Source organism: Pholis gunnellus (genome assembly GCF_910591455.1).
Source record: "Pholis gunnellus genome assembly, chromosome: 16".
In the NCBI taxonomy this organism is placed as follows: Eukaryota; Metazoa; Chordata; class Actinopteri; order Perciformes; family Pholidae; genus Pholis; species Pholis gunnellus.
Window position 1 is genome coordinate 22,211,312 of NC_136543.1, and position 21,568 is coordinate 22,232,879.

Sequence of the window (21,568 nt, forward strand, 5' to 3'; positions counted from 1 at the left end):
AACCGAGCACTGTGATTGGACGACAGACTCACAAAGGCGGGTACGGCCTCCGTCTCGTTGATGGCAGCTTTCATCATGGCCACGACGTGTTCGTTGGTGATCACTTCCTGTACGTCAGAGGTTAAATGTTTAAAATAATGCATCATCATATTCATCGTCATAAAGCTGTGTTCTGATTGGATGAACTCACGTGGATGATGTTTCTGACGTTCACCGTGGTCAGGTTGTGCTGTTTGGACTTGGTCTCCAGTGATTGGTCCAGCTGTCTGTCAATCTCCATCTCTACCCCCGCCTCGCTCTCTGAGGCCCCGCCCCTCTTCTCTTCCTCCACTGTGAGCTTCCTCTTCCTCTTCCTCACCGCTCTCTTCCTCGCTGCCTTCACCTCCACCTGTCTGTCCTCTGATAGACAGACAGACATTAGTGCTGAACCTGAGACCTGGAGAGAAGTCAAGAGGCCCCGCCCCCTACACAGTCACCATAAAGAGGCCCCGCCCCCTAGACAGTCACCATAAAGAGGCCCCGCCCCCTACACAGTCACCATAAAGAGGCCCCGCCCCCTACACAGTCACCATAAAGAGGCCCCGCCCCCTACACAGTCACCATAAAGGAGTGTGTGGGCCTTTCTCAATACAAGTACGGACTTGTGAACTTTTGAACTTTTGGAGTCTGGACTTGAAGTCCAGACTTGAAGTCCAGACTTGAAGTCCAGAGGACGCAGTACGGACAATTGGAACAGCAGCTTACTTGATGACATCACCACCTCAGCTGGTCTTGCTAATGAGTTTAATCCGTTTTTTACTGTAAAGTATTTTTACAATCGAACTAAATATGACAACCCTGCTTTTTTCGTTTTCATTTAAAATAAAATACAATATTTTTTAAATTATATTATATACACATATATATATATACACATATATATATATATATGTGTATATATATATGTGTATGTGGATCAGGTCCGGATTGCTGTACTCTTTGCCGACGAGGAAAACGCTACAGAGACGTCAATACCAGCGGCAAGTTTCAAAAAGACTCGCCGAGATCAGGCTGTTCTAGGCGGGTAACATGAGCGCGGAGCCCCCGGTGCTGGTTTACTGCCGGTAGCTACACCTCACATCTCCGAAATCGTCGGAGCAGATTTTTTAATCGGCTGAATCTTGACAAACCGACCACGGATTTGATGCTTAAACAACTAACTTCTCGCCTAAAAACATCCTCAAATTACTTTCTGTGACTTAACAACAGTAGTATTTCGAACATTTCAACTTCCAGTTGTGTGATTTCTCCTCCAACATTGTTTCCTGTTGCTGGTGCAAAATGCATTCTGGGATATTTGGCTGTCCCAAGTACACACAAGTCACCTCCGATGCATCCCCGGTAAAATGGGCGGAGCCACATCCGGGCATTTGGACCTGGCTTGGCTTGATGTGAACTTTGAATTGGAACAGTACTTGGGCTGAGACTGATGACGTTTCACAAGTCCACAAGTTCACAAGTACAGAGAAGTACGCATATTGAGAAAGGCCCAGTGTCTCTGTGTGTGTGTGTGTGTGTGTGTTACCCATGGTGATGATGAGACTGGAGTCGGTTGTATCTTCCTCCACCAGCAGGTACTCCTCCTCCTCCTCCTCCCCCTCCTCCTCCTGAGCTCCGCCCCCTTCAGGAGCCAGAGGATGCAGCAAAGCATCATGGGAGCTGAGCTGTGGACTGCAGTGTGGTGGTCTGAGGGTCCTGGTCCTGGTGGGTCCTGGTCTGGACGGGTTCAGTTTGAGGCGTTTGAGGACGATGCTCATTGTGGAGAAACATGACCTCTGACCTGTGAAACAATGAGGTCATCATGTCGTTAACATGACTCAGCTGTTCTTCATCATCACCACCGTCATCATGTGAGATCAGTCCCATCCTCTACCGTTATATATATATATATAAATATATATATATATATATATATTTATATATATATATATATATTTATTAATTAGTCTGGGAATCACCAGAGATCCTGTGATACGATGTTATTAGTATTGCGATAACATATATTGTGATTTATTACTTTTTTCAACTTCAAATGATGCCAAAGGAAAACTGTGTCCACATGTTTGATCTGATGAGTCTCACTGTTACTGCTGCACCTGTGTGTGACTCAGAGGGGGCGTGTCTACAGCACCTGTGTGTGACTCAGAGGGGGCGTGTCTACAGCACCTGTGTGTGACTCAGAGGGGGCGTGTCTACAGCACCTGTGTGTGACTCAGAGGGGGCGTGTCTACAGCACCTGTGTGTGACTCAGAGGGGGCGTGTCTACAGCCACTGTGTGTGACTCACACTGAAGTGGCGCGTGAGGGGGTTTCGTAGCGTGGCTCAAACACTTTAACCCGTCACTGACAGACGGGGCGGTGTCTCTTATGTGGACATGTCCGATGTGTCGTCTTTGTCTTTAAACGCCTACAGACTAACGGGTTTGTCCACCACGCTCCTCCGACAAAATGATCCCAAACCTGCTGAAGCGACGCCGGTTCTTCTGCAGCTGCTCCGTTCACTGAACTCACTGCTTCATATCTGCTCACTGACGCTCTGATATTCACGTGTTACTAACAGCAGCAGTAACACGTTATTACACACTATGATTACACTGTACACAAAAAACTCCGCGGGTCACAAGCGAGCCGACCCGTGAGGTGTGATCCGAACCTGCACCGAGAGAGAGAGAGCGCGAGACAATGTGTCATCAGTTAGCTTGTGTTAGCTGTGTTAGCGCCTCACCTTGTTGAGTCTGCTCTCCTCCAGCTAGCGTGCTAACGCTTAACTAGCCGGCTAGTTTAGCGACCGTTAGCATCACAACAAACAGACTACAGGAGCCAGTAGTATATATATATATATATATATACACACACACACACACATATACATGTATATATATATATAAAACCGGTGTCCCCTCCCGGTCCAACCCCCCTCCAACGGTCCGGTACCGGTCGCTTTAATCCAGTTTACCGGTGAAAATCCGTCACGAGCAGCAGAAACACTTTTACCGCCACAACAACGACACGCTTCTGAGAAAGCTAAACTTCCGGCTGTGCGTCACTACGTAACAGTGACGTCGTCTTCTTCTTCTTTGAGGTTTATTAATTGGTGAATTACCGCCACCTGCTGGCGCGTGGAGCAGGATGTCTGGTACTTCTATAGTGTAATACTAAAGAACTGAATTTAAAGTGAAATTAAACCAAAAGGACGTTTTTCTGTTTTTGTTTCTGAATCCAAAAAGTAGAAAACGAGAAAACCAAACTTTAATAAAGAAGATTCTGTTCTTTATAAATCCTGCAGAGCGAGACAGGAGACCCGAAATAAGAACATTTCAAAATGAAGGCAATAGAATGTAAATAATAATACCAGACTAGTGAATATAAATAAAGCAGAACGGTTTGTGGTTCAGGTCTCACTGCTGGTCTTGTGGTTCAGGTCTCACTACTGGTCTTGTGGTTCAGGTCTCACTGCTGGTCTTGTGGTTCAGGTCTCACTACTGGTCTTGTGGTTCAGGTCTCACTGCTGGTCTTGTGGTTCAGGTCTCACTACTGGTCTTGTGGTTCAGGTCTCACTGCTGGTCTTGTGGTTCAGGTCTCACTGCTGGTCTTGTGGTTCAGGTCTCACTGCTGGTCTTGTTTAGTGGTTCAGATTGCTGGGATCAGCTGACCACAGCTTGAGGTTCAGGATGTTCAGCACTTGTGTTGAGTCCACGAGAATAAAAAGGTCCAGAACTGATCCAGGATCAAGTTCAGAAACATCCGTTCATGTCTTCACTTCTGCTCTGAACTCAGAAGACGTCTTTAAATCGACGGTCTGCACAGACTCTAGAATATCAACTAAGTAAAACAATGATTCACAATAAACTCAAAAAATAAAATTTAAATAAAGAACAGACTCTAGTCTCTAAAGTGAACATTTGATGCAACAATAAAAACCGTTGAAGAGAAAATCAGATTTTATTCATAAAACAATAAAACGTCTCAACTTATAAACAAAGAAATATTAATTAGAATAAATCTCTTCTAGATTTATGGAATCAATCTTTACTAAAAGTCCTCAGACAGCTGATTCAGTGGGTCATGTGACGTCAGAGGGGGCGTGGCCTCCTCCAGAGCTCTTCATCTTCTTCACCTTCAATAAATAAAACAGAAACGTATTATTTTATATTGTGCTCTTCTTCTACCGTTTTCTTCTTCTACAGTTTCTACCAACTAATGAAGAAGAAAGAAAAGACAAGATGTCAGTTTACATCCGTTTATATGAATAAACAATAATAAAACATTACCTGCAGGCCAAGAGCTTTAACGGGTTGCAGACAAATCCGGTACCTGTCGGGACCAGGACCAGCACCAGGACCAGCACCAGTGTCCACCAGGTCAGTAACAGTCACCGGTTTGTTCCGGTGAAACAGGGATTCCCTGCGGCGGCTGCAGGGGCTCTGAGCCAGAGCAGCACAGAACCCGTAGGACGTGGTCTTCTTCTCTACGTGGACCAGAGACATGGCCGCACGGGTCCACGGGTCAGAGTCTACAGACTCGGACGGGGCGGAGCAGTGAGGACGAGGTCTGGTCTGAAGACGGCGGGAGGACTCGTCCTGGTCCAAGAGCAGTCCGGTCCGGTCCGGAGAGCTCTGGTGGAGCCGTGGAGACAGGAAGAGGAGAGGACCACGAGACGGGATGATGAAGCTCGGGATCCGCTGAGGAGTCAGAACCCGACTCCGGAGAGACGGCTTAACGGCCGACATGACAGGTGGACTAAAGAGAGCTGAGAGGAGAGCATCAGTAACCACGCCCACCCATATAGCCCCGCCCATCCATATAACCACGCCCACACACATAAAATACTATTTAACTATTTTGAAATAACTATTTCTGCCGAGTGAAGGAGAGAAACCAGAGGTCCTTCATTGATGACGTTAAATATAAATATAGATTTTATATTTATGAACAATGACTCTGGTCCATGAAGGATCAGTTCTCCATCTGGACTTCTTCTGACAGAGATCTTGGACCCGTTATGTTCATTCAGGTTTAGGACTCTGAGCCCATCTTCTGAGCTCCTTTACACCCTGAAAGCACCACAGAACTGTTTTAACGTCAAAGACTAATCTGGATCACTGGAGTCCACTTACCTGAGTCTGAAATGCTCTGGTCTGGAGAAGTTCTCTGGTCTCTGGTCTGGAGAAGGTCTCTGGTCTGGAGAAGTTCTCTGGTCTGGAGAAGTTCTCTGGTCTCTGGTCTGGAGAAGTTCTCTGGTCTGGAGAAGTTCTCTGGTCTCTGGTCTGGAGAAGGTCTCTGGTCTGGAGAAGTTCTCTGGTCTGGAGAAGTTCTCTGGTCTCTGGTCTGGAGAAGGTCTCTGGTCTGGAGAAGTTCTCTGGTCTGGAGAAGTTCTCTGGTCTCTGGTCTGGAGAAGTTCTCTGGTCTGGAGAAGGTCTCTGGTCTGGAGAAGGTCTCCGGTCTCTGGTCTGACTCTGTCTGCTGGTTTTCATCAGCAGCAGCAGGTGGATCCAATCACACTGATGAGTCTTGATCACGTTCCAGACCTGGTCCTCGTGTGAGAACATGATCATGAACATCTTAAAGTATTAAAGTGAAATATTAATGTTTAACGTCTTTCCAACATTAATATTCATGTTCAAATTCTTTAGCACAAAAATACATCATTAAAATACTAGTGAATATTTAGCATTCTCTAAAAAATACCATTTAAAATACTTTCATTACATCATTCTAGTACGACAATAAATAATAGTAAAGATATTAATAATAATAAAGAAAATAATAATAATAAAGATAATAATAATAATAAAGATAATAATAATAATAAAGATAATAATAATAATAAAGATAATAATAAAGATAATAATAATAAAGATAATAATAATAATAAAGATAATAATAAAGATAATAATATTAATAAAGATAATAATAATAAAGAAAATAATAATAAAGATAATAATAATAATAAAGATAATAATAATAATAATAAAGATAATAATAATAATAATAAAGATAATAATAAAGATAATAATAATAATAATAAAGATAATAATAAAGATAATAATAATAAAGATGATAATAATAATAAAGATAATAATAATAATAAAGATGATAATAATAATAAAGATAATAATAATAATAAAGATAATAATAATAATAATAATAATGAACCGATCAACAAACCAAACTCCATTTGATTTTTTTATGTTTTTCACATCGACACACTGATAAAATGTAACAAATGATGAACAGACGAGGAGATTTTACTGCAGCGGGACAGACAGGAAGGAGCTGCTCAAAACAGCAGGAAGTCCAGATCCTCCACAATAAGATTCCAAAGCCCCCCCTCCCCCTCCAAAAAAAGAGAAAATACAAAAAGGGGGGTCAGAAGTACCCACAAACCACCACACTCATCTTCTTCATCTTCTTCATCATCATGTTGTTAAAATCAGTCTGTTGGTTTCCAGAGTTCGTGGTTTCCTCCTAGTGCATCATGGGAGAAGCGCCACATAGAAGCCACACGGTCTCCTCCGTGGAAACAGCATCAGTCTCACGGTGTCCGATGCCCCGCCCCTCCCGTGGCGGTCAGTGCATGTTGTCGGGAGGGGGCGGGGCCTATCTCGGGTTCGCCGACAGGCCGGCGTCTGATTGGTCCGAGCGTCCATCAGTCGCTGTCCGAGCCGACGGCCGACGAGCCTTTCCTCTTCCTCTTGGGCGCTTTGGGCTTCGAGTCCTCCTCCTCCTGAAACAGAACACACTGTTGTTGTAGTCTAACCCCAAACCCACGTCAGACCGGGTCAGACCAGGACCCGGGCGGGTCGTATACGTACCGAGGCGCTGCTGGAGCCGCTCTCCTCCTCGTTGGTGGGAGGCGCTGCTCCTTTCCGGGAGCGAGGCGAGGAGGCGGGAGCTTTACGCCGAGACTTGGGAGGCTTCGACTGAGAGTCCTCGTACTCCTCCGCCAGAGCAAACAGGTCGCTGAACCTGCAGGAAGTGATGTCATCAGCACCGGGGGTGATGTCATCCGCCCGTGTGTGTGTGTGTGTGTGTGTGTGTGTGTGTGTGTACCTCATCTTGTGTGCTTCGTCACAGCTGGCCTGAACGTGCTGCAAAGCCTGAAGGATCGGAGTCTGTGTGAAGACTGACAACACAAACAACCAATCACTGACCAACAACCAGAGAGAGTGTGTGTGTGTGTGTGTGAGTGAGTGTGAGTGTGTGAGTGTGTGTGTGTGTGTGTGTGTGTGTGAGTGTGTGTGTGTGTGTGTGTGAGAGTGAGTGTGAGTGTGAGTGTGTGTGTGTATGTGAGTGTGTGTGTGTGTGTGTGGGTGTGTGAGTGTGAGTGAGTGTGAGTGTGTGTGTGAGTGTGTGTGTGTATGTGAGTGTGAGAGTGAGTGTGTGTGTGAGTGTGTGTGTGTATGTGAGTGTGTGTGTGTGTGTGTGTGTGTGAGTGTGAGTGAGTGTGTGTGTGTATGTGAGTGTGAGAGTGAGTGTGTGTGTGTGTGTGTGAGAGTGAGTGTGTGTGTGAGTGTGTGTGTGTGTGTGAGAGTGTGTGTGAGTGTGTGGGTGTGTGTGTGTATATGAGTGTGAGTGTGTGTGTGTGCTCACAGTTGTTCTTGGTGTTGCTCAGGCTCAGTCTCAGGTTGTCCATGTGCTCCAGGATCTGTTCCAGGGTCAGCTGAGCCAGTTTACTGCTGGAGCTCCGGAGACTAGAGACAGAGAGACAGACGGGTTAGTCCCCCACGACACCGTGTCCTCACAGGTCCCTCACCCTCTCTCTGTCTGTCTCACCCCTCTCTCTGTCTGTCTCACCCCTCTCCATCTGTCTCACTCTCTCCCTGTCTGTCTCACCCTCTCCCTGTCTGTCTCACCCTCTCCCTGTCTGTCTCACCCCTCTCTCTGTCTGTCTCACTCTCTCCCTGTCTGTCTCACCCCTCTCTCTGTCTGTCTCACCCCTCTCCATCTGTCTCACCCTCTCCCTGTCTGTCTCACTCTCTCCCTGTCTGTCTCACCCCTCTCTCTGTCTGTCTCACTCTCTCCCTGTCTGTCTCACCCCTCTCTCTGTCTGTCTCACCCCTCTCCATCTGTCTCACTCTCTCCCTGCCTGTCTCACCCTCTCCCTGTCTGTCTCACCCTCTCCCTGTCTGTCTCACTCTCTCCCTGTCTGTCTCACCCCTCTCTCTGTCTGTCTCACCCCTCTCCATCTGTCTCACCCTCTCCCTGTCTGTCTCACCCCTCTCTCTGTCTGTCTCACCCCTCTCTCTGTCTGTCTCACCCCTCTCCACCTGTCTCACTCTCTCCCTGTCTGTCTCACCCCTCTCTCTGTCTGTCTCACCCCTCTCCATCTGTCTCACTCTCTCCCTGCCTGTCTCACCCTCTCCCTGTCTGTCTCACCCTCTCCCTGTCTGTCTCACTCTCTCCCTGTCTGTCTCACCCCTCTCCATCTGTCTCACTCTCTCCCTGCCTGTCTCACCCTCTCCCTGTCTGTCTCACCCTCTCCCTGTCTGTCTCACTCTCTCCCTGTCTGTCTCACCCCTCTCTCTGTCTGTCTCACCCTCTCTCTGTCTGTCTCACCCTCTCCCTGTCTGTCTCACTCTCTCCCTGTCTGTCTCACCCCTCTCCATCTGTCTCACTCTCTCCCTGCCTGTCTCACCCTCTCCCTGTCTGTCTCACCCTCTCCCTGTCTGTCTCACTCTCTCCCTGTCTGTCTCACCCCTCTCCCTGTCTGTCTCACCCCTCTCCATCTGTCTCACTCTCTCCCTGCCTGTCTCACCCTCTCCCTGTCTGTCTCACCCTCTCCCTGTCTGTCTCACTCTCTCCCTGTCTGTCTCACCCCTCTCTCTGTCTGTCTCACCCCTCTCCATCTGTCTCACTCTCTCCCTGCCTGTCTCACCCTCTCCCTGTCTGTCTCACCCTCTCCCTGTCTGTCTCACTCTCTCCCTGTCTGTCTCACCCCTCTCCCTGTCTGTCTCACCCCTCTCCATCTGTCTCACCCTCTCCCTGTCTGTCTCACTCTCTCCCTGTCTGTCTCACCCTCTCCCTGTCTGTCTCACTCTCTCCCTGTCTGTCTCACCCCTCTCTCTGTCTGTCTCACCCCTCTCCATCTGTCTCACCCTCTCTGTCTGTCTCACCCCTCTCCCTGCCTGTCTCACCCTCTCCCTGTCTCACCTCTGTCTCTTGCGGGGCTGGTTGTTGTTCTTGATCAGCTGGGTCTTGATGTGTTCTCCCAGCGTGTCGTCGTATTTGGAGGCCCAGTGTCTCAGGATGCTGGTGGTGAACTGGTCCTCATGGTGACACGGACGACTCAGGACCATCTTCACCATCTCCTCACTGGGCCTGAGACAGACAGACAGACAGATCAACAGACAGACAGATCAACAGACAGATCAACAGACAGATCAACAGACAGACAGACAGACAGATCAACAGACAGACAGATCAACAGACAGATCAACAGACAGACAGATCAACAGACAGATCAACAGACAGACAGACAGACAGACATATCAACAGACAGACAGATCAACAGACAGATCAACAGACAGACAGACAGACAGATCAACAGACAGATCCATAGGCACAGATTCATACTTCTCTCTGCGGAGCTGCAGCAGCAGACAGGATAAGGCCTCTGGATGTTCTGCAGACAGAAGAGAAGAAGAAGAACATCTGTGAGTAAAGTGTCCCATCAGACCGGAGGACAGACAAACGTCTCCTGGTCACCTTTATATTTGAGGTGCTGCAGGATGGGGATGATGGTCTCCAGAGGGACGCTGTGGGCCAGGAACAGCTGCCAGGTACTGTACTGTTCAAAGGTCTCCCAGTCCAGAGACTGAACTGTTGAGACAGGAGGACACATGAAGACCCAGGAGGACAGTGTCCTCTGCAGTAAGAGACGTGTGTGTGTGTGTGTGTGTCTCACTGAGGATGTTGAGGACAGAGTCTTTCCTGAACATTACCAGGTTCCCCATCATCACGTGACACATCAGCTCCTGTAACTATAGAGTTTACATCCTGGTTACTGAACAGGTGATCCGGGTCATGAAGGTCTGGATCAGGTCTTTGGTCACAGACTCACTCACCTGTGTGGAGTCAATGACGGCCACGATCATGTTGAGCAGCTCACCGCTCCTCAACGTCTCATCTGGGAACTGAAGGGACACGTTCACAATACCCGAGAACTCAAGAGAACTCGAGAGGCCCCAGGAGACCTCAGGAGATCTCGAAAGACCTCAGGAGACCTCAGGAGATCTCAGGAGATTTCAGGAGACCTCAGGAGACCTCAGGAGATTTCAGGAGACCCCAGGAGACCTCAGGAGATCTCAGGAGACCTCAGGAGACCTCAGGAGATTTCAGGAGACCTCAGGAGATTTCAGGAGACCCCAGGAGACCTCAGGAGATCTCAGGAGACCTCAGGAGATCTCAGGAGACCTCAGGAGACCTCAGGAGACCTCAGGAGACCTCAGGAGACCTCAGGAGACCTCAGGAGACCTCAGGAGATTTCAGGAGACCTCAGGAGACCTTGACACAGGACGGGATACGTACCTCAGAGTATATAGAGGGCGTTAGGTAGCAGAGCAGTCGGACGTCGTCCTCCTGACACGCCTTCATGTCCATCATCAGACAGGTGTGCAGATCACCAAGAGCCGTCGCCTGAGCAAAGGACTCGTACAGCATCATCTTACCGTTGGCTGCTTTACTGCTCACACACACACACACACACACACACACACACACACACACACACACACACACACACACACACACACACACACACACACACACACACACACACGTTAAACATCATGTTTGTCATCATGGCTAGTTAGCTCGCCTGCTAACTCCACCAAAATGAGCCAAACAAAGACTCGTCTGTTGATAGAGATCTTTCCTCGGTGAAGCATTAAGTTGTTAACTCTTCGTATCGTTGCTACTCTGCTCCTTCAGTCCTTACTGTCCTCGTGTCCTTCTATGGACGACCCCTTCTTATTGGGACACAGCCCGGGTCTCACCTGGCTTTGAGGTAGTACAGCAGGTGATACCCGATCTTGGGTTGTTTCTGGTAGAATTCAGCCAACATGTCGAGCAGCACAGAGAATCCGCTGTTATCCTCCTGCATGGTGACCAGGTTCCTGAAGACCAGGCAGACGGGTTTGGACACAGACTCCTCCAGGGACCTGCAAGACAGACAGGTAATCAGAGAGACAGACAGACAGACGGGTTCCTAAAGTTATTAGACCTCCAAACATATGTTGCTATCAGCAGGTGGTTTTGAGACTTCTTTAGGACTAACCCTAACCCTTTAATCAGGATGAAATATTGATATTCTTGAATGTATTTTAGCCTCTAGAGACCTATAATCAATGAAATAACAGTCTTACTCCTCAGTGATCTCGTCTGGCAGGACGTCTCCTCTGAAGTGATCTTTAAACAGTTCAGCCAGACAAGAAGCCAGACCAGACATCTGCTCCGAGTCAAAGTCCTCCTGCAACACCGCACAGAGAGTCAGACACAGTAGAACACAGCAGTACCTAGTAGAACACAGCAGTACCTAGTAGAACACAGTAGTACCTAGTAGAACACAGCAGTACATAGTAGAACACAGTAGTACATAGTAGAACACAGCAGTACATAGTAGAACACAGCAGTACATAGTAGAACACAGTAGTACATAGTAGAACACAGCAGAACACAGCAGTACCTAGTAGAACAGAGTAGTACCTAGTAGAACACAGTAGTACCTAGTAGAACACAGCAGTACATAGTAGAACACAGCAGTACATAGTAGAACACAGCAGTACATAGTAGAACACAGCAGTACATAGTAGAACACAGTAGTACATAGTAGAACACAGTAGTACCTAGTAGAACACAGCAGTACATAGTAGAACACAGCAGTACATAGTAGAACACAGCAGTACACAGACTGATCAAAGAACTCACCTCCAGGATCAGATCCACGATTTCCTGCATCACTTCACACTGAGTCTCTGTGTCACTGAGGAGACATGATCAATAAGTATTACTGATCAATAACCACTGAGACATGATCAATAAGTATTACTGATCAATAACCACTGAGACATGATCAATAAGTATTACTGATCAATAACCACTGAGACATGATCAATAAGTATTACTGATCAATAACCACTGAGACATGATCAATAAGTATTACTGATCAATAAATGATCACCTGGTCTTCTGCAGCTGCTGGACTTTCTCCTTCATGGTGTCGTCTAATTGGTCGATCCACGGTGTGACGTCAGCGGGCTCCTCCACCACGGCTTCTTTGATTGGATGAAACCTGAACTCCCTCTTCTTGCCTGCACAGTGATTGGTCGAGAGACGGTCAGATAGCATTCAGCTGCAGACTCACTAGTAACCAGTATAACTAGTGAGTTATACTGGTTATAGTGGTTATACTGGTTAAAGTGGTTGTACTGGTTAGTAGTTACACAGGTTACAGTAGTTACACTGGTTAGTAGTTACAGTAGTTACACTGGTTAGTAGTTATAGTGGTTACACTGGTTAGTAGTTACAGTAGTTACACTGGTTAGTAGTTATAGTGGTTACACTGGTTAGTAGTTACAGTAGTTACACTGGTTAGTAGTTACAGTAGTTACACTGGTTGGTAGTTACACTGGTTAGTAGTTACAGTAGTTACACTGTTTAGTAGTTACAGTGGCTACACTGGTTAGTAGTTACAGTGGCTACACTGGTTAGTAGTTACAGTGGTTACACTGGTTAGTAGTTACAGTAGTTACACTGGCTGGTAGTTACACTGGTTAGCAGTTACAGTGGCTACACTGTTTAGTAGTTACAGTGGCTACACTGGTTAGTAGTTACAGTGGCTACACTGGTTAGTAGTTACAGTGGTTACACTGGTTAGTAGTTACAGTAGTTACACTGGTTGGTAGTTACACTGGTTAGTAGTTACACTGTTTAGTAGTTACAGTGGCTACACTGGTTAGTAGTTACAGTAGTTAAACTGGTTAGTAGTTACAGTGGCTACACTGTTTAGTAGTTACAGTGGCTACACTGGTTAGTAGTTACAGTGGCTACACTGGTTAGTAGTTACAGTAGTTAAACTGGTTAGTAGTTACAGTGGTTACACTGGTTAGTAGTTACAGTAGTTACACTGGTTAGTAGTTACACTGGTTAGTAGTTACAGTGGCTACACTGGTTAGTAGTTACAGTAGTTACACTGGTTAGTAGTTACAGTAGTTACACTGGTTAGTAGTTACAGTAGTTACACTGGTTAGTAGTTACAGTGACTACACTGGTTAGTAGTTACAGTGGTTACACTGGTTAATAGTTACAGTGGCTACACTGGTTAGTAGTTACAGTGGTTAGTAGTTACACTGGTTAGTAGTTATAGTAGTTATACTGGTCAGTAGTTACAGTGGTTACACTGGTTAATAGTTACAGTGGCTACACTGGTTAGTAGTTACAGTGGCTACACTGGTTAGTAGTTATAGTAGTTATACTGGTTAGTAGTTACTGTGGTTATACTGGTTAGTAGTTACAGTGGCTACACTGGTTAGTAGTTACACTGGTTAGTAGTTACACTGGTTAGTAGTTATAGTAGTTATACTGGTCAGTAGTTACAGTGGTTACACTGGTTAATAGTTAGTGGCTACACTGGTTAGTAGTTACACTGGTTAGTAGTTACAGTGGCTACACTGGTTAGTAGTTACAGTAGTTACACTGGTTAGTAGTTACAGTGGTTAAACGGGTTAGTAGTTACAGTAGTTACACTGGTTAGTAGTTACAGTGGTTACAGTGGTTAGTAGTTACAGTGGTTACACTGGTTAGTAGTTACAGTGGCTACACTGGTTAGTAGTTACAGTAGTTACACTGGTTAGTAGTTACAGTGGTTAAACTGGTTAGTAGTTACAGTAGTTACACTGGTTAGTAGTTACAGTAGTTACACTAGTTAGTAGTTACAGTAGTTACACTGGTTAGTAGTTACAGTAGTTACACTGGTTAGTAGCTACAGTAGTTACACTGGTTAGTAGTTACAGTGGCTACACTGGTTAGTAGTTACAGTAGTTACACTGGTTAGTAGTTACACTGGTTACACTGGTTGATTAAAAACCAGTCTAAACTGGTTCTTCACCTTTGTTGTGGACCTCCTCCTCATCATCGCTGAAGGCCGCCTCTGTGTTGTCATAGCAACCGTCCTCCTTGTCCAACACATGGTTGTCCATCTCTAAGGAAGTGGACTCCTCCATCTTAACTAGAGGACACACACACAAACACACGAAACCTGAACTGATGAACTCTGATTCTACATCCAGCAAGACTGGATTCTGAAGGATCAACACTTTAAATGATCAGATCTATAAAACCTAATAATCTGTGTGTGTGTGTGTGTGTGTGGTACCTTCAGTCGGGGGGGAGGGAGAGCTGCAGAACTCAGGGAATCTCTCTCTGAGCATGGACCGAAGCTCCCGGTCCAACTTTGGATTATCAAAGAGCGGAGCGAGGTGACTGAGAGACAGAGAGGCTGATCAATAATCAATAAGTGGTGGACTGACTGTGTGTGAGTGTGTGTGTGCTTCTTACGCCAGCACTCTCTTCTCCATGATGAAGGTGAGCGAGTTGAAGACGCCCTGACGGACCTGAGACTCCAACGGAGGGAAGAAGTGAGGAATGATCTGAGGAGAGATGATCGATTTAGTGCGTGTTTGTCTGTGTGTCTGTGTGTCTGAGTGTTTGTGTGTTTGTTACCCTGCACATGAAGTCCAGCAGTGTAGCAGTGATGGCAGGATGAGGTTTCATGGAGTGATGCATCACCAAGATGGCTGGTTCTGACACAAAAGAACGAAACAACAAGAGTCACTAACTTTACTAGTTATATGTTAATAATATAGCGCTGGTTTATAGTCAGGGCCGGCTCAGGTTTACATTAGTCAGTATCGGTAACCATCATTAGTTAGTATTGGTAACCATCATTAGTTAGTATCGGTAACCATCATTAGTTAGTATTGGTAACCATCATTAGTTAGTATTGGTAACCATCATTAGTTAGTATTGGTAACCATCATTAGTTAGTATTGGTAACCATCATTAGTTAGTATTGGTAACCATCATTAGTTAGTATTGGTAACCATCATTAGTTAGAATCGGTAACCATCATTAGTTAGAATCGGTAACCCTCAGTTAGAATCGGTAACCATCATTAGTTAGAATCGGTAACCATCATTAGTTAGAATCGGTAACCCTCAGTTAGAATCGGTAACCCTCATTAGTTAGAATCGGTAACCATCATTAGTTAGTATTGGTAACCATCATTAGTTAGAATCGGTAACCCTCATTAGTTAGAATCGGTAACCATCATTAGTTAGTATTGGTAACCATCATTAGTTAGAATCGGTAACCCTCATTAGTTAGAATCGGTAACCATCATTAGTTAGTATTGGTAACCATCATTAGTTAGAATCGGTAACCCTCATTAGTTAGAATCGGTAACCATCATTAGTTAGTATTGGTAACCATCATTAGTTAGTATTGGTAACCATCATTAGTTAGTATTGGTAACCATCATTAGTTAGAATCGGTAACCATCATTAGTTAGAATCGGTAACCCTCAGTTAGAATCGGTAACCCTCATTAGTTAGAATCGGTAACCCTCATTAGTTAGAATCTGTAACCATCATTAGTTAGTATTGGTAACCATCATTAGTTAGAATCGGTAACCCTCATTAGTTAGAATCGGTAACCATCATTAGTTAGTATTGGTAACCATCATTAGTTAGAATCGGTAGTTAGTATTGGTAACCATCATTAGTTAGTATTGGTAACCATCATTAGTATTGGTAACCATCATTAGTTAGTATCGGTAACCCTCATTAGTTAGTATTGGTAACCATCATTAGTTAGTATTGGTAACCATCATTAGTTAGTATTGGTAACCATCATTAGTTAGAATCGGTAACCCTCATTAGTTAGTATTGGTAACCATCATTAGTTAGTATTGGTAACCATCATTAGTTAGTATTGGTAACCATCATTAGTTAGAATCGGTAACCCTCATTAGTTAGTATTGGTAACCCTCATTAGTTAGTATTGGTAACCATCATTAGTTAGTATCGGTAACCCTCATTAGTTAGTATTGGTAACCATCATTAGTTAGTATTGGTAACCATCATTAGTTAGTATTGGTAACCATCATTAGTTAGAATCGGTAACCCTCATTAGTTAGTATTGGTAACCCTCATTAGTTAGTATTGGTAACCATCATTAGTTAGTATCGGTAACCCTCATTAGTTAGTATTGGTAACCATCATTAGTTAGTATTGGTAACCATCATTAGTATTGGTAACTATCATGTGAGGGTTAGGTCAGAGTTGGTGAATACATTTTATCAAAGAGGGTCCTCACAAGTGTAGAAAGGTAAAAGTCACCTATGTTCATGATGCTGTCTTTCTCAGGATTGAAGAACAGCCAATCATAGAAGAGAGCCAGTTTGGCGTTGGAGGCAGCGACGTTCGACTGGAGAAATCGATCAATTGATTGGTTAGTTATTGATTTTAAAAGATGATGAGCTTCAGATTGATGCCCCTTTACCGTGCAGGTGGTGAGCAGCCAGCCAATGATGGCCCAGCGCGGCAGGATGTCGGAGCTCAGAACCTCATTGGACGGGTGGACCACTCCACAGATGTAGCGAATCAGATCGCAGCGCAGTGATTGGCTCTCTGCTGTGGACAGGTACTGTCTCTGAAACCAGTCCTGATAGCGCTTCTGCTGCCCGAAACGCACCTGGACACAGGTAACAAGTCAGTCACCCAGGTGTGTGACTGGTGTTTACTGTTCATATACTGAGTGTACAGGGTGTATATATTACATATAGTTTGTGTACTTTGTGTGTACAGGACAGGGTGTATATATTGTATGTACTGTGTGTATTTAGTGTGTACTGTGTATATACTGTGTGTGTAAAGGTAAAGTTACCCTGGAGGTCATGAACAGCAGCTTGGTCTCCATGTCAGGTGTGAGACGACAGGCCAGAAACTTCCTGGAGGTGCGAGCGGTGAGCAGCTGGAGAACACCTGAGAAACACATCAGATTACAGGGGATTGTGGGTAGTTTACCAGTGAACTGAGGATTGTGGGTAGTGTAGTTTACCAGTGAACTGAGGATTGTGGGTAGTGTAGTTTACCAGTGAACTGAGGATTGTGGGTAGTGTAGTTTACCAGTGAACTGAGGATTGTGGGTAGTGTAGTTTACCAGTGAACTGAGGATTGTGGGTAGTGTAGTTTACCAGTGAACTGAGGACTGAGCACTTGTGGACTGTGCAGCAGGTCCTTCCACACCAGCTCCATCTCTGGGATCCGAGCCACGTTCTGCATCAGACGGACCAGATCTCTGCCGATGATCTGACAATCCATGAACTACACAGAGAGATGGGACAGTCATGGGGCCTTTCTCAATACCAAAGTCCACAAGTACAGAGAAGTACGCATGTTGAGAAAGGCCTATGGTAACCACCTAGGTAATCAATACACACACACTTCCTTCCTTCCTTACCTTCTCCCTCAGCATGGAGATGCAATAGTCGACCTCTTTCTGACGCAGAATCAGAAGGTTCGGAGCTCCGTGGTCGACGATAAGACGAAGGTACGTGTAGACGGACATCGCTATCAGCATCCCGCTCTTCAACACCCACTCTCTGGAGTCAGGAAGACAGTCAGATATATACAGTACAGACCACTCACAGTACAGACCCTCTAGCTGCTTCACAGTACAGAATACTTGCGTAAAGTACTTTCAGAAACACATCATATGTACTTCAGTCTGACTAAACTTTGGTTCGAATAGATTTCAAAGTCAAACTTACTTTTGGTCTAACAGGATGTCAAGAACGTTCTCAGCCAACCAGAGGTTTTTGGTGGAAATATCTCCACCTGGATTTGAAACACACAATGAGAGAGTTACTTTGAGACGACAACATGTGGATGTGTGTATATATGTGTGTGTGTGTGTGTGTGTGTGTGTGTGTGTGTGTGTGTGTGTGTGTGTGTGTGTGTGTGTGTGTGTGTGTGTGTGTGTGTGTGTGTGTGTGTGTGTGTGTGTGTATATATATATATATTTTAGTGCTGGGCAACGATTACAATTTTTAATCGCATGATTTTGCATTGTTATGTTAAAGTTCATAATGAATCTAAAGTAGTGTGTTGAGCTCTTGTGTGTTAAAATGCTGCTCTATGAACTAAAGGTCAACAACATGTGGTGTGAACACGTTAAACTCATAATCTGAAGAACCGCTTGTTTGGGTGATTTGCTGCATCGACGGTGTGTTTTGCATTTAAAAAAAAACGTTAACGCGCGATAAAATAATTGTCTGCGTTAATGCGATAATAACGCGTTAACTTGCCCAGCACTAATATATATATATATATATATATATATATATATATATATACATATATATATACATGAATATCTCTGACCTGCGATCTGTTTGAGCAGCGTCATGACGACACCATCAGCTCCCATCACTCCGCTCTTCACCAGCTCTCTGACCAGCCACACCAGCTGAAACATCACTTCAGTTAACATCTGGAGCCGTTAACGTTACAGTCATTTACATAATCACCTGTATACCTGTGTGTATACCTGTGTGTATCTGTATACCTGTGTGTATACCTGTGTGTATACCTGTGTGTATCTGTATACCTGTGTGTATACCTGTGTGTATACCTGTGTGTATACCTGTGTGTATCTGTATACCTGTGTGTATACCTGTGTGTATACCTGTGTGTATACCTGTGTGTATCTGTATACCTGTGTGTATACCTGTGTGTATACCTGAATGTGTAGCTGTGTGTGTACATGTATACCTGTGTGTACACCTGTGTGTATACCTGAATGTGTATCTGTATACCTGTGTGTATACCTGAATGTTTATCTGTATACCTGTGTGTATACCTGTGTGTATACCTGAATGTGTAGCTGTGTGTGTACATGTATACCTGTGTGTACACCTGTGTGTATACCTGAATGTGTATCTGTATACCTGTGTGTATACCTGAATGTGTATCTGTATACCTGTGTGTATACCTGAATGTGTAGCTGTATACCTGTGTGTACACCCGAATGTGTACCTGTGTGTGTACATGTATACCTGTGTGTACACCTGCATGTGTTTACCTGTGTTCTGGGGACGTCCTGCAGCTTGAGGAACTTCTCCATCAGGATCTGGTTGATCTTCACCAGAACCACGTTCATCCCGTCTCTGTTGAGCAGTGTCAGGTCTCTGTAACACTGTCACAAACACAGAGTGATGTCATAGTGATGTCACACATTAACAATGATGAGGATGATGTGGTGGTGGAGTCTCACCCTCTGGGCCTGGGTGGGCTCTGTGAGGACGAGAGAGAAGAGACCCAGACACACCTCCTCATGCTGCGTCTGCCCTTTACACACCTAGAGGACGGTAGTCACAGTGTTAGCAGCAGTACTAGCAGCAGTACTTGCAGCAGTACTAGCAGCAGTACTAGCAGCAGTACTAGCAGCAGTACTAGCAGCAGTACTTGTACAGGTTTCTTACGTTGGCAGTGAGCGCGTCGTTGGCCTCTCTCTCTGAGAGCCCATTGGTCAACGACTGGACGATCCCAACACAACGCTCCAATCTCTGCAAACACAAATAAAAACAATGTTCATCAATGATTTCTGCATGATGTCATGATGTCATATATTTATCTGATCACACGTCCTGCTGACAGTGAAGACTTTATAGACTGTAAACACTATAGAACTAACATCACAGGGTGATATACTTGTGATACTTGTACACAAAGAGCTGAGTACTCATGATGTATAAACACAGTACTTGTACACAAAGAGTTGAGTACTCGTGATGTATAAACACAGTACTTGTACACAAAGAGCTGAGTAGTACACAGTACTTATACATGTAAACAAAGCTAGTACAGATATTTAAACTGCCAACATCTCCCTCTACTTCTGACATGCGAAACACGAGCACTGCGCATGCGTATCTGTCACCTTTCGGGTCTCATCCATATGTTTACGTAGCATTATGCTAGGCTAACTGTCCGCGAGCAGTGTCATCACACACAGACAGACAGACAGACACAGTAACACCGTGTTTACACAGAACACCTCGAGGCTGTGCTATGCTAACTATACTAGCTATGCATACACGAAGCATACTAACAGACTAGTTAGCACAGCCATGCTAGCTATGCTAACTAGCCTGCTAGCCGTCCCGTAGGTCCATCCCGTCTCTTTGTACCCGCCGCTAACTGCTCATGAACCCGCTCTAACCGGGTTTATCCCGGGTTATAGGCCCGTTAGCCCGGGTCAGCCTACCTCCTCCAGCTCGTCTTTAGCGTCCAGCTGAGTGGACACCACCAGCCGAGGCTGCGGCTTCGCCTTGGCCGTCTCCATCTCACTTCTGTCTCACTCTTCTGTCTCACTCTCTCAGTCCCGCTCTGTCACACCGTCCAGCAGCTACATGACGGTACATCCGCCACCGACAGTCTGCTGCCATCCGACCAATCAGCTCACAGAGACCTCTGAGTGACGTCCGTGTGGACCAATGACACGAGAGGAAATCTACAGCCAATCCTTGAACAGCTGGTGTGAACCTGAACGCCATTTATAACTTGTTTACGACATTTAACAAGTAATACTTTAATATTTAATGTTGTGAAGCTTCAGTAAAGGTACTAAGTAATACTTGTTCTAGAAGTATTCTGATACTCCAGTAAAGGTACTAATACCACAGTGTAGAAGTACTCTGCATTATGCATTCATAATTTATATAAACACAGTTAGTCTATTAGTAAAGCATCATATGGTATCAACTTTATAAACTCCTCAGACTAACACACAACAACATATGAAGATAAAAATTATAAGAAGTCATTTAAATATATATTGTTTTTGGTTTAAATGGAGCAGAAAACATCTCGATAGAATAAAGTAGTTCATCAATAATAAAGACACAAAGACAATAAAGCACAATAAACTTCAAATGATTTATTTTTATAATCAAACATTCGTCTGTTTCTGTTATTTCAAATCCTGAACTGTGATGTCAGAGGTTCCCATAAGAGAAGAGGGGGAGGAGTTTCTCCTCCTCTCCTTCAGTCTGTCTCCTCCTCTCCTCCTTCAGTCTGTCTCCTCCTCTCCTTCAGTCTGTGTCCTCCTCTCCTCTCCTTCAGTCTGTCTCCTCCTCTCCTTCAGTCTGTGTCCTCCTCTCCTTCAGTCTGTCTCCTCCTCTCCTCTCCTTCAGTCTGTCTCCTCCTCTCCTTCAGTCTGTCTCCTCCTCTCCTCTCCTTCAGTCTGTCTCCTCCTCTCCTTCAGTCTGTGTCCTCCTCTCCTTCAGTCTGTGTCCTCCTCTCCTTCAGTCTGTGTCCTCCTCTCCTCTCCTTCAGTCTGTGTCCTCCTCTCCTCTCCTTCAGTCTGTGTCCTCCTCTCCTTCAGTCTGTCTCCTCCTCTCCTCTCCTTCAGTCTGTCTCCTCCTCTCCTTCAGTCTGTGTCCTCCTCTCCTTCAGTCTGTATCCTCC

At 45.2% G+C, this 21,568-nt stretch overlaps 2 protein-coding genes across 4 annotated transcripts in view; both read right to left on the reverse strand.

The window, feature by feature from the left end:
- The window catches only part of gon4la (gon-4 like a), a 12,537-nt gene extending 9,505 nt beyond the window's left edge, over window positions 1–3,032 (reverse strand). For 2 of the 3 annotated variants that reach the window (XM_079176540.1, XM_079176539.1), the window contains exons 1-4: window positions 2,764–3,032; window positions 1,565–1,819; window positions 191–399; window positions 33–107 (exon numbers count right to left, since the gene is read on the reverse strand). In XM_079176540.1, the coding sequence (XP_079032666.1) occupies window positions 33–107; window positions 191–399; window positions 1,565–1,796 (516 nt within the window). In that variant the 5' untranslated portion in view covers window positions 1,797–1,819; window positions 2,764–3,032. Of the gene's footprint in view, window positions 1–32; window positions 108–190; window positions 400–1,564; window positions 1,820–2,763 lie in introns of those variants that run through there. The other variant, XM_079176541.1, reaches the window with a different exon arrangement.
- A 3,185-nt stretch (window positions 3,033–6,217) lies between these two features.
- Window positions 6,218–20,507, reverse strand: ints3 (integrator complex subunit 3). The gene is made up of 29 exons (XM_079176542.1): window positions 20,367–20,507; window positions 19,582–19,665; window positions 19,374–19,457; window positions 19,182–19,295; window positions 18,482–18,566; window positions 17,869–17,935; window positions 17,559–17,700; window positions 17,293–17,422; window positions 16,983–17,080; window positions 16,599–16,790; window positions 16,436–16,523; window positions 14,760–14,839; window positions 14,595–14,686; window positions 14,413–14,519; window positions 14,146–14,265; window positions 12,220–12,349; window positions 11,967–12,021; window positions 11,405–11,508; window positions 11,036–11,200; window positions 10,569–10,722; window positions 10,106–10,174; window positions 9,946–10,021; window positions 9,747–9,860; window positions 9,615–9,663; window positions 9,192–9,359; window positions 7,632–7,732; window positions 7,092–7,164; window positions 6,854–7,007; window positions 6,218–6,765 (listed from the first exon to the last, which is right to left on the reverse strand). Exons 1-29 carry the CDS (start codon window positions 20,442–20,444, stop codon window positions 6,688–6,690), a joined length of 3,051 nt encoding a protein of 1,016 aa, XP_079032668.1. The 5' UTR covers window positions 20,445–20,507; the 3' UTR covers window positions 6,218–6,687.
- Window positions 20,508–21,568: the final 1,061 nt, after the last annotated feature.

Bases quoted from the DNA above. Each gene is read 5' to 3' on its own strand.
- ints3 (XM_079176542.1), bottom strand. From the start codon at position 20,444: ATGGAGACGGCCAAGGCGAAGCCGCAGCCTCGGCTGGTGGTGTCCACT. The intron at 10,175-10,568 runs GTACGTATCCCG...GTGTCCCTTCAG, and splicing joins CGCCCTCTATATACTCTGAG to TTCCCAGATGAGACGTTGAG. The intron at 7,008-7,091 runs GTACACACACAC...CACTTCCTGCAG, and splicing joins GACGAAGCACACAAGATGAG to GTTCAGCGACCTGTTTGCTC.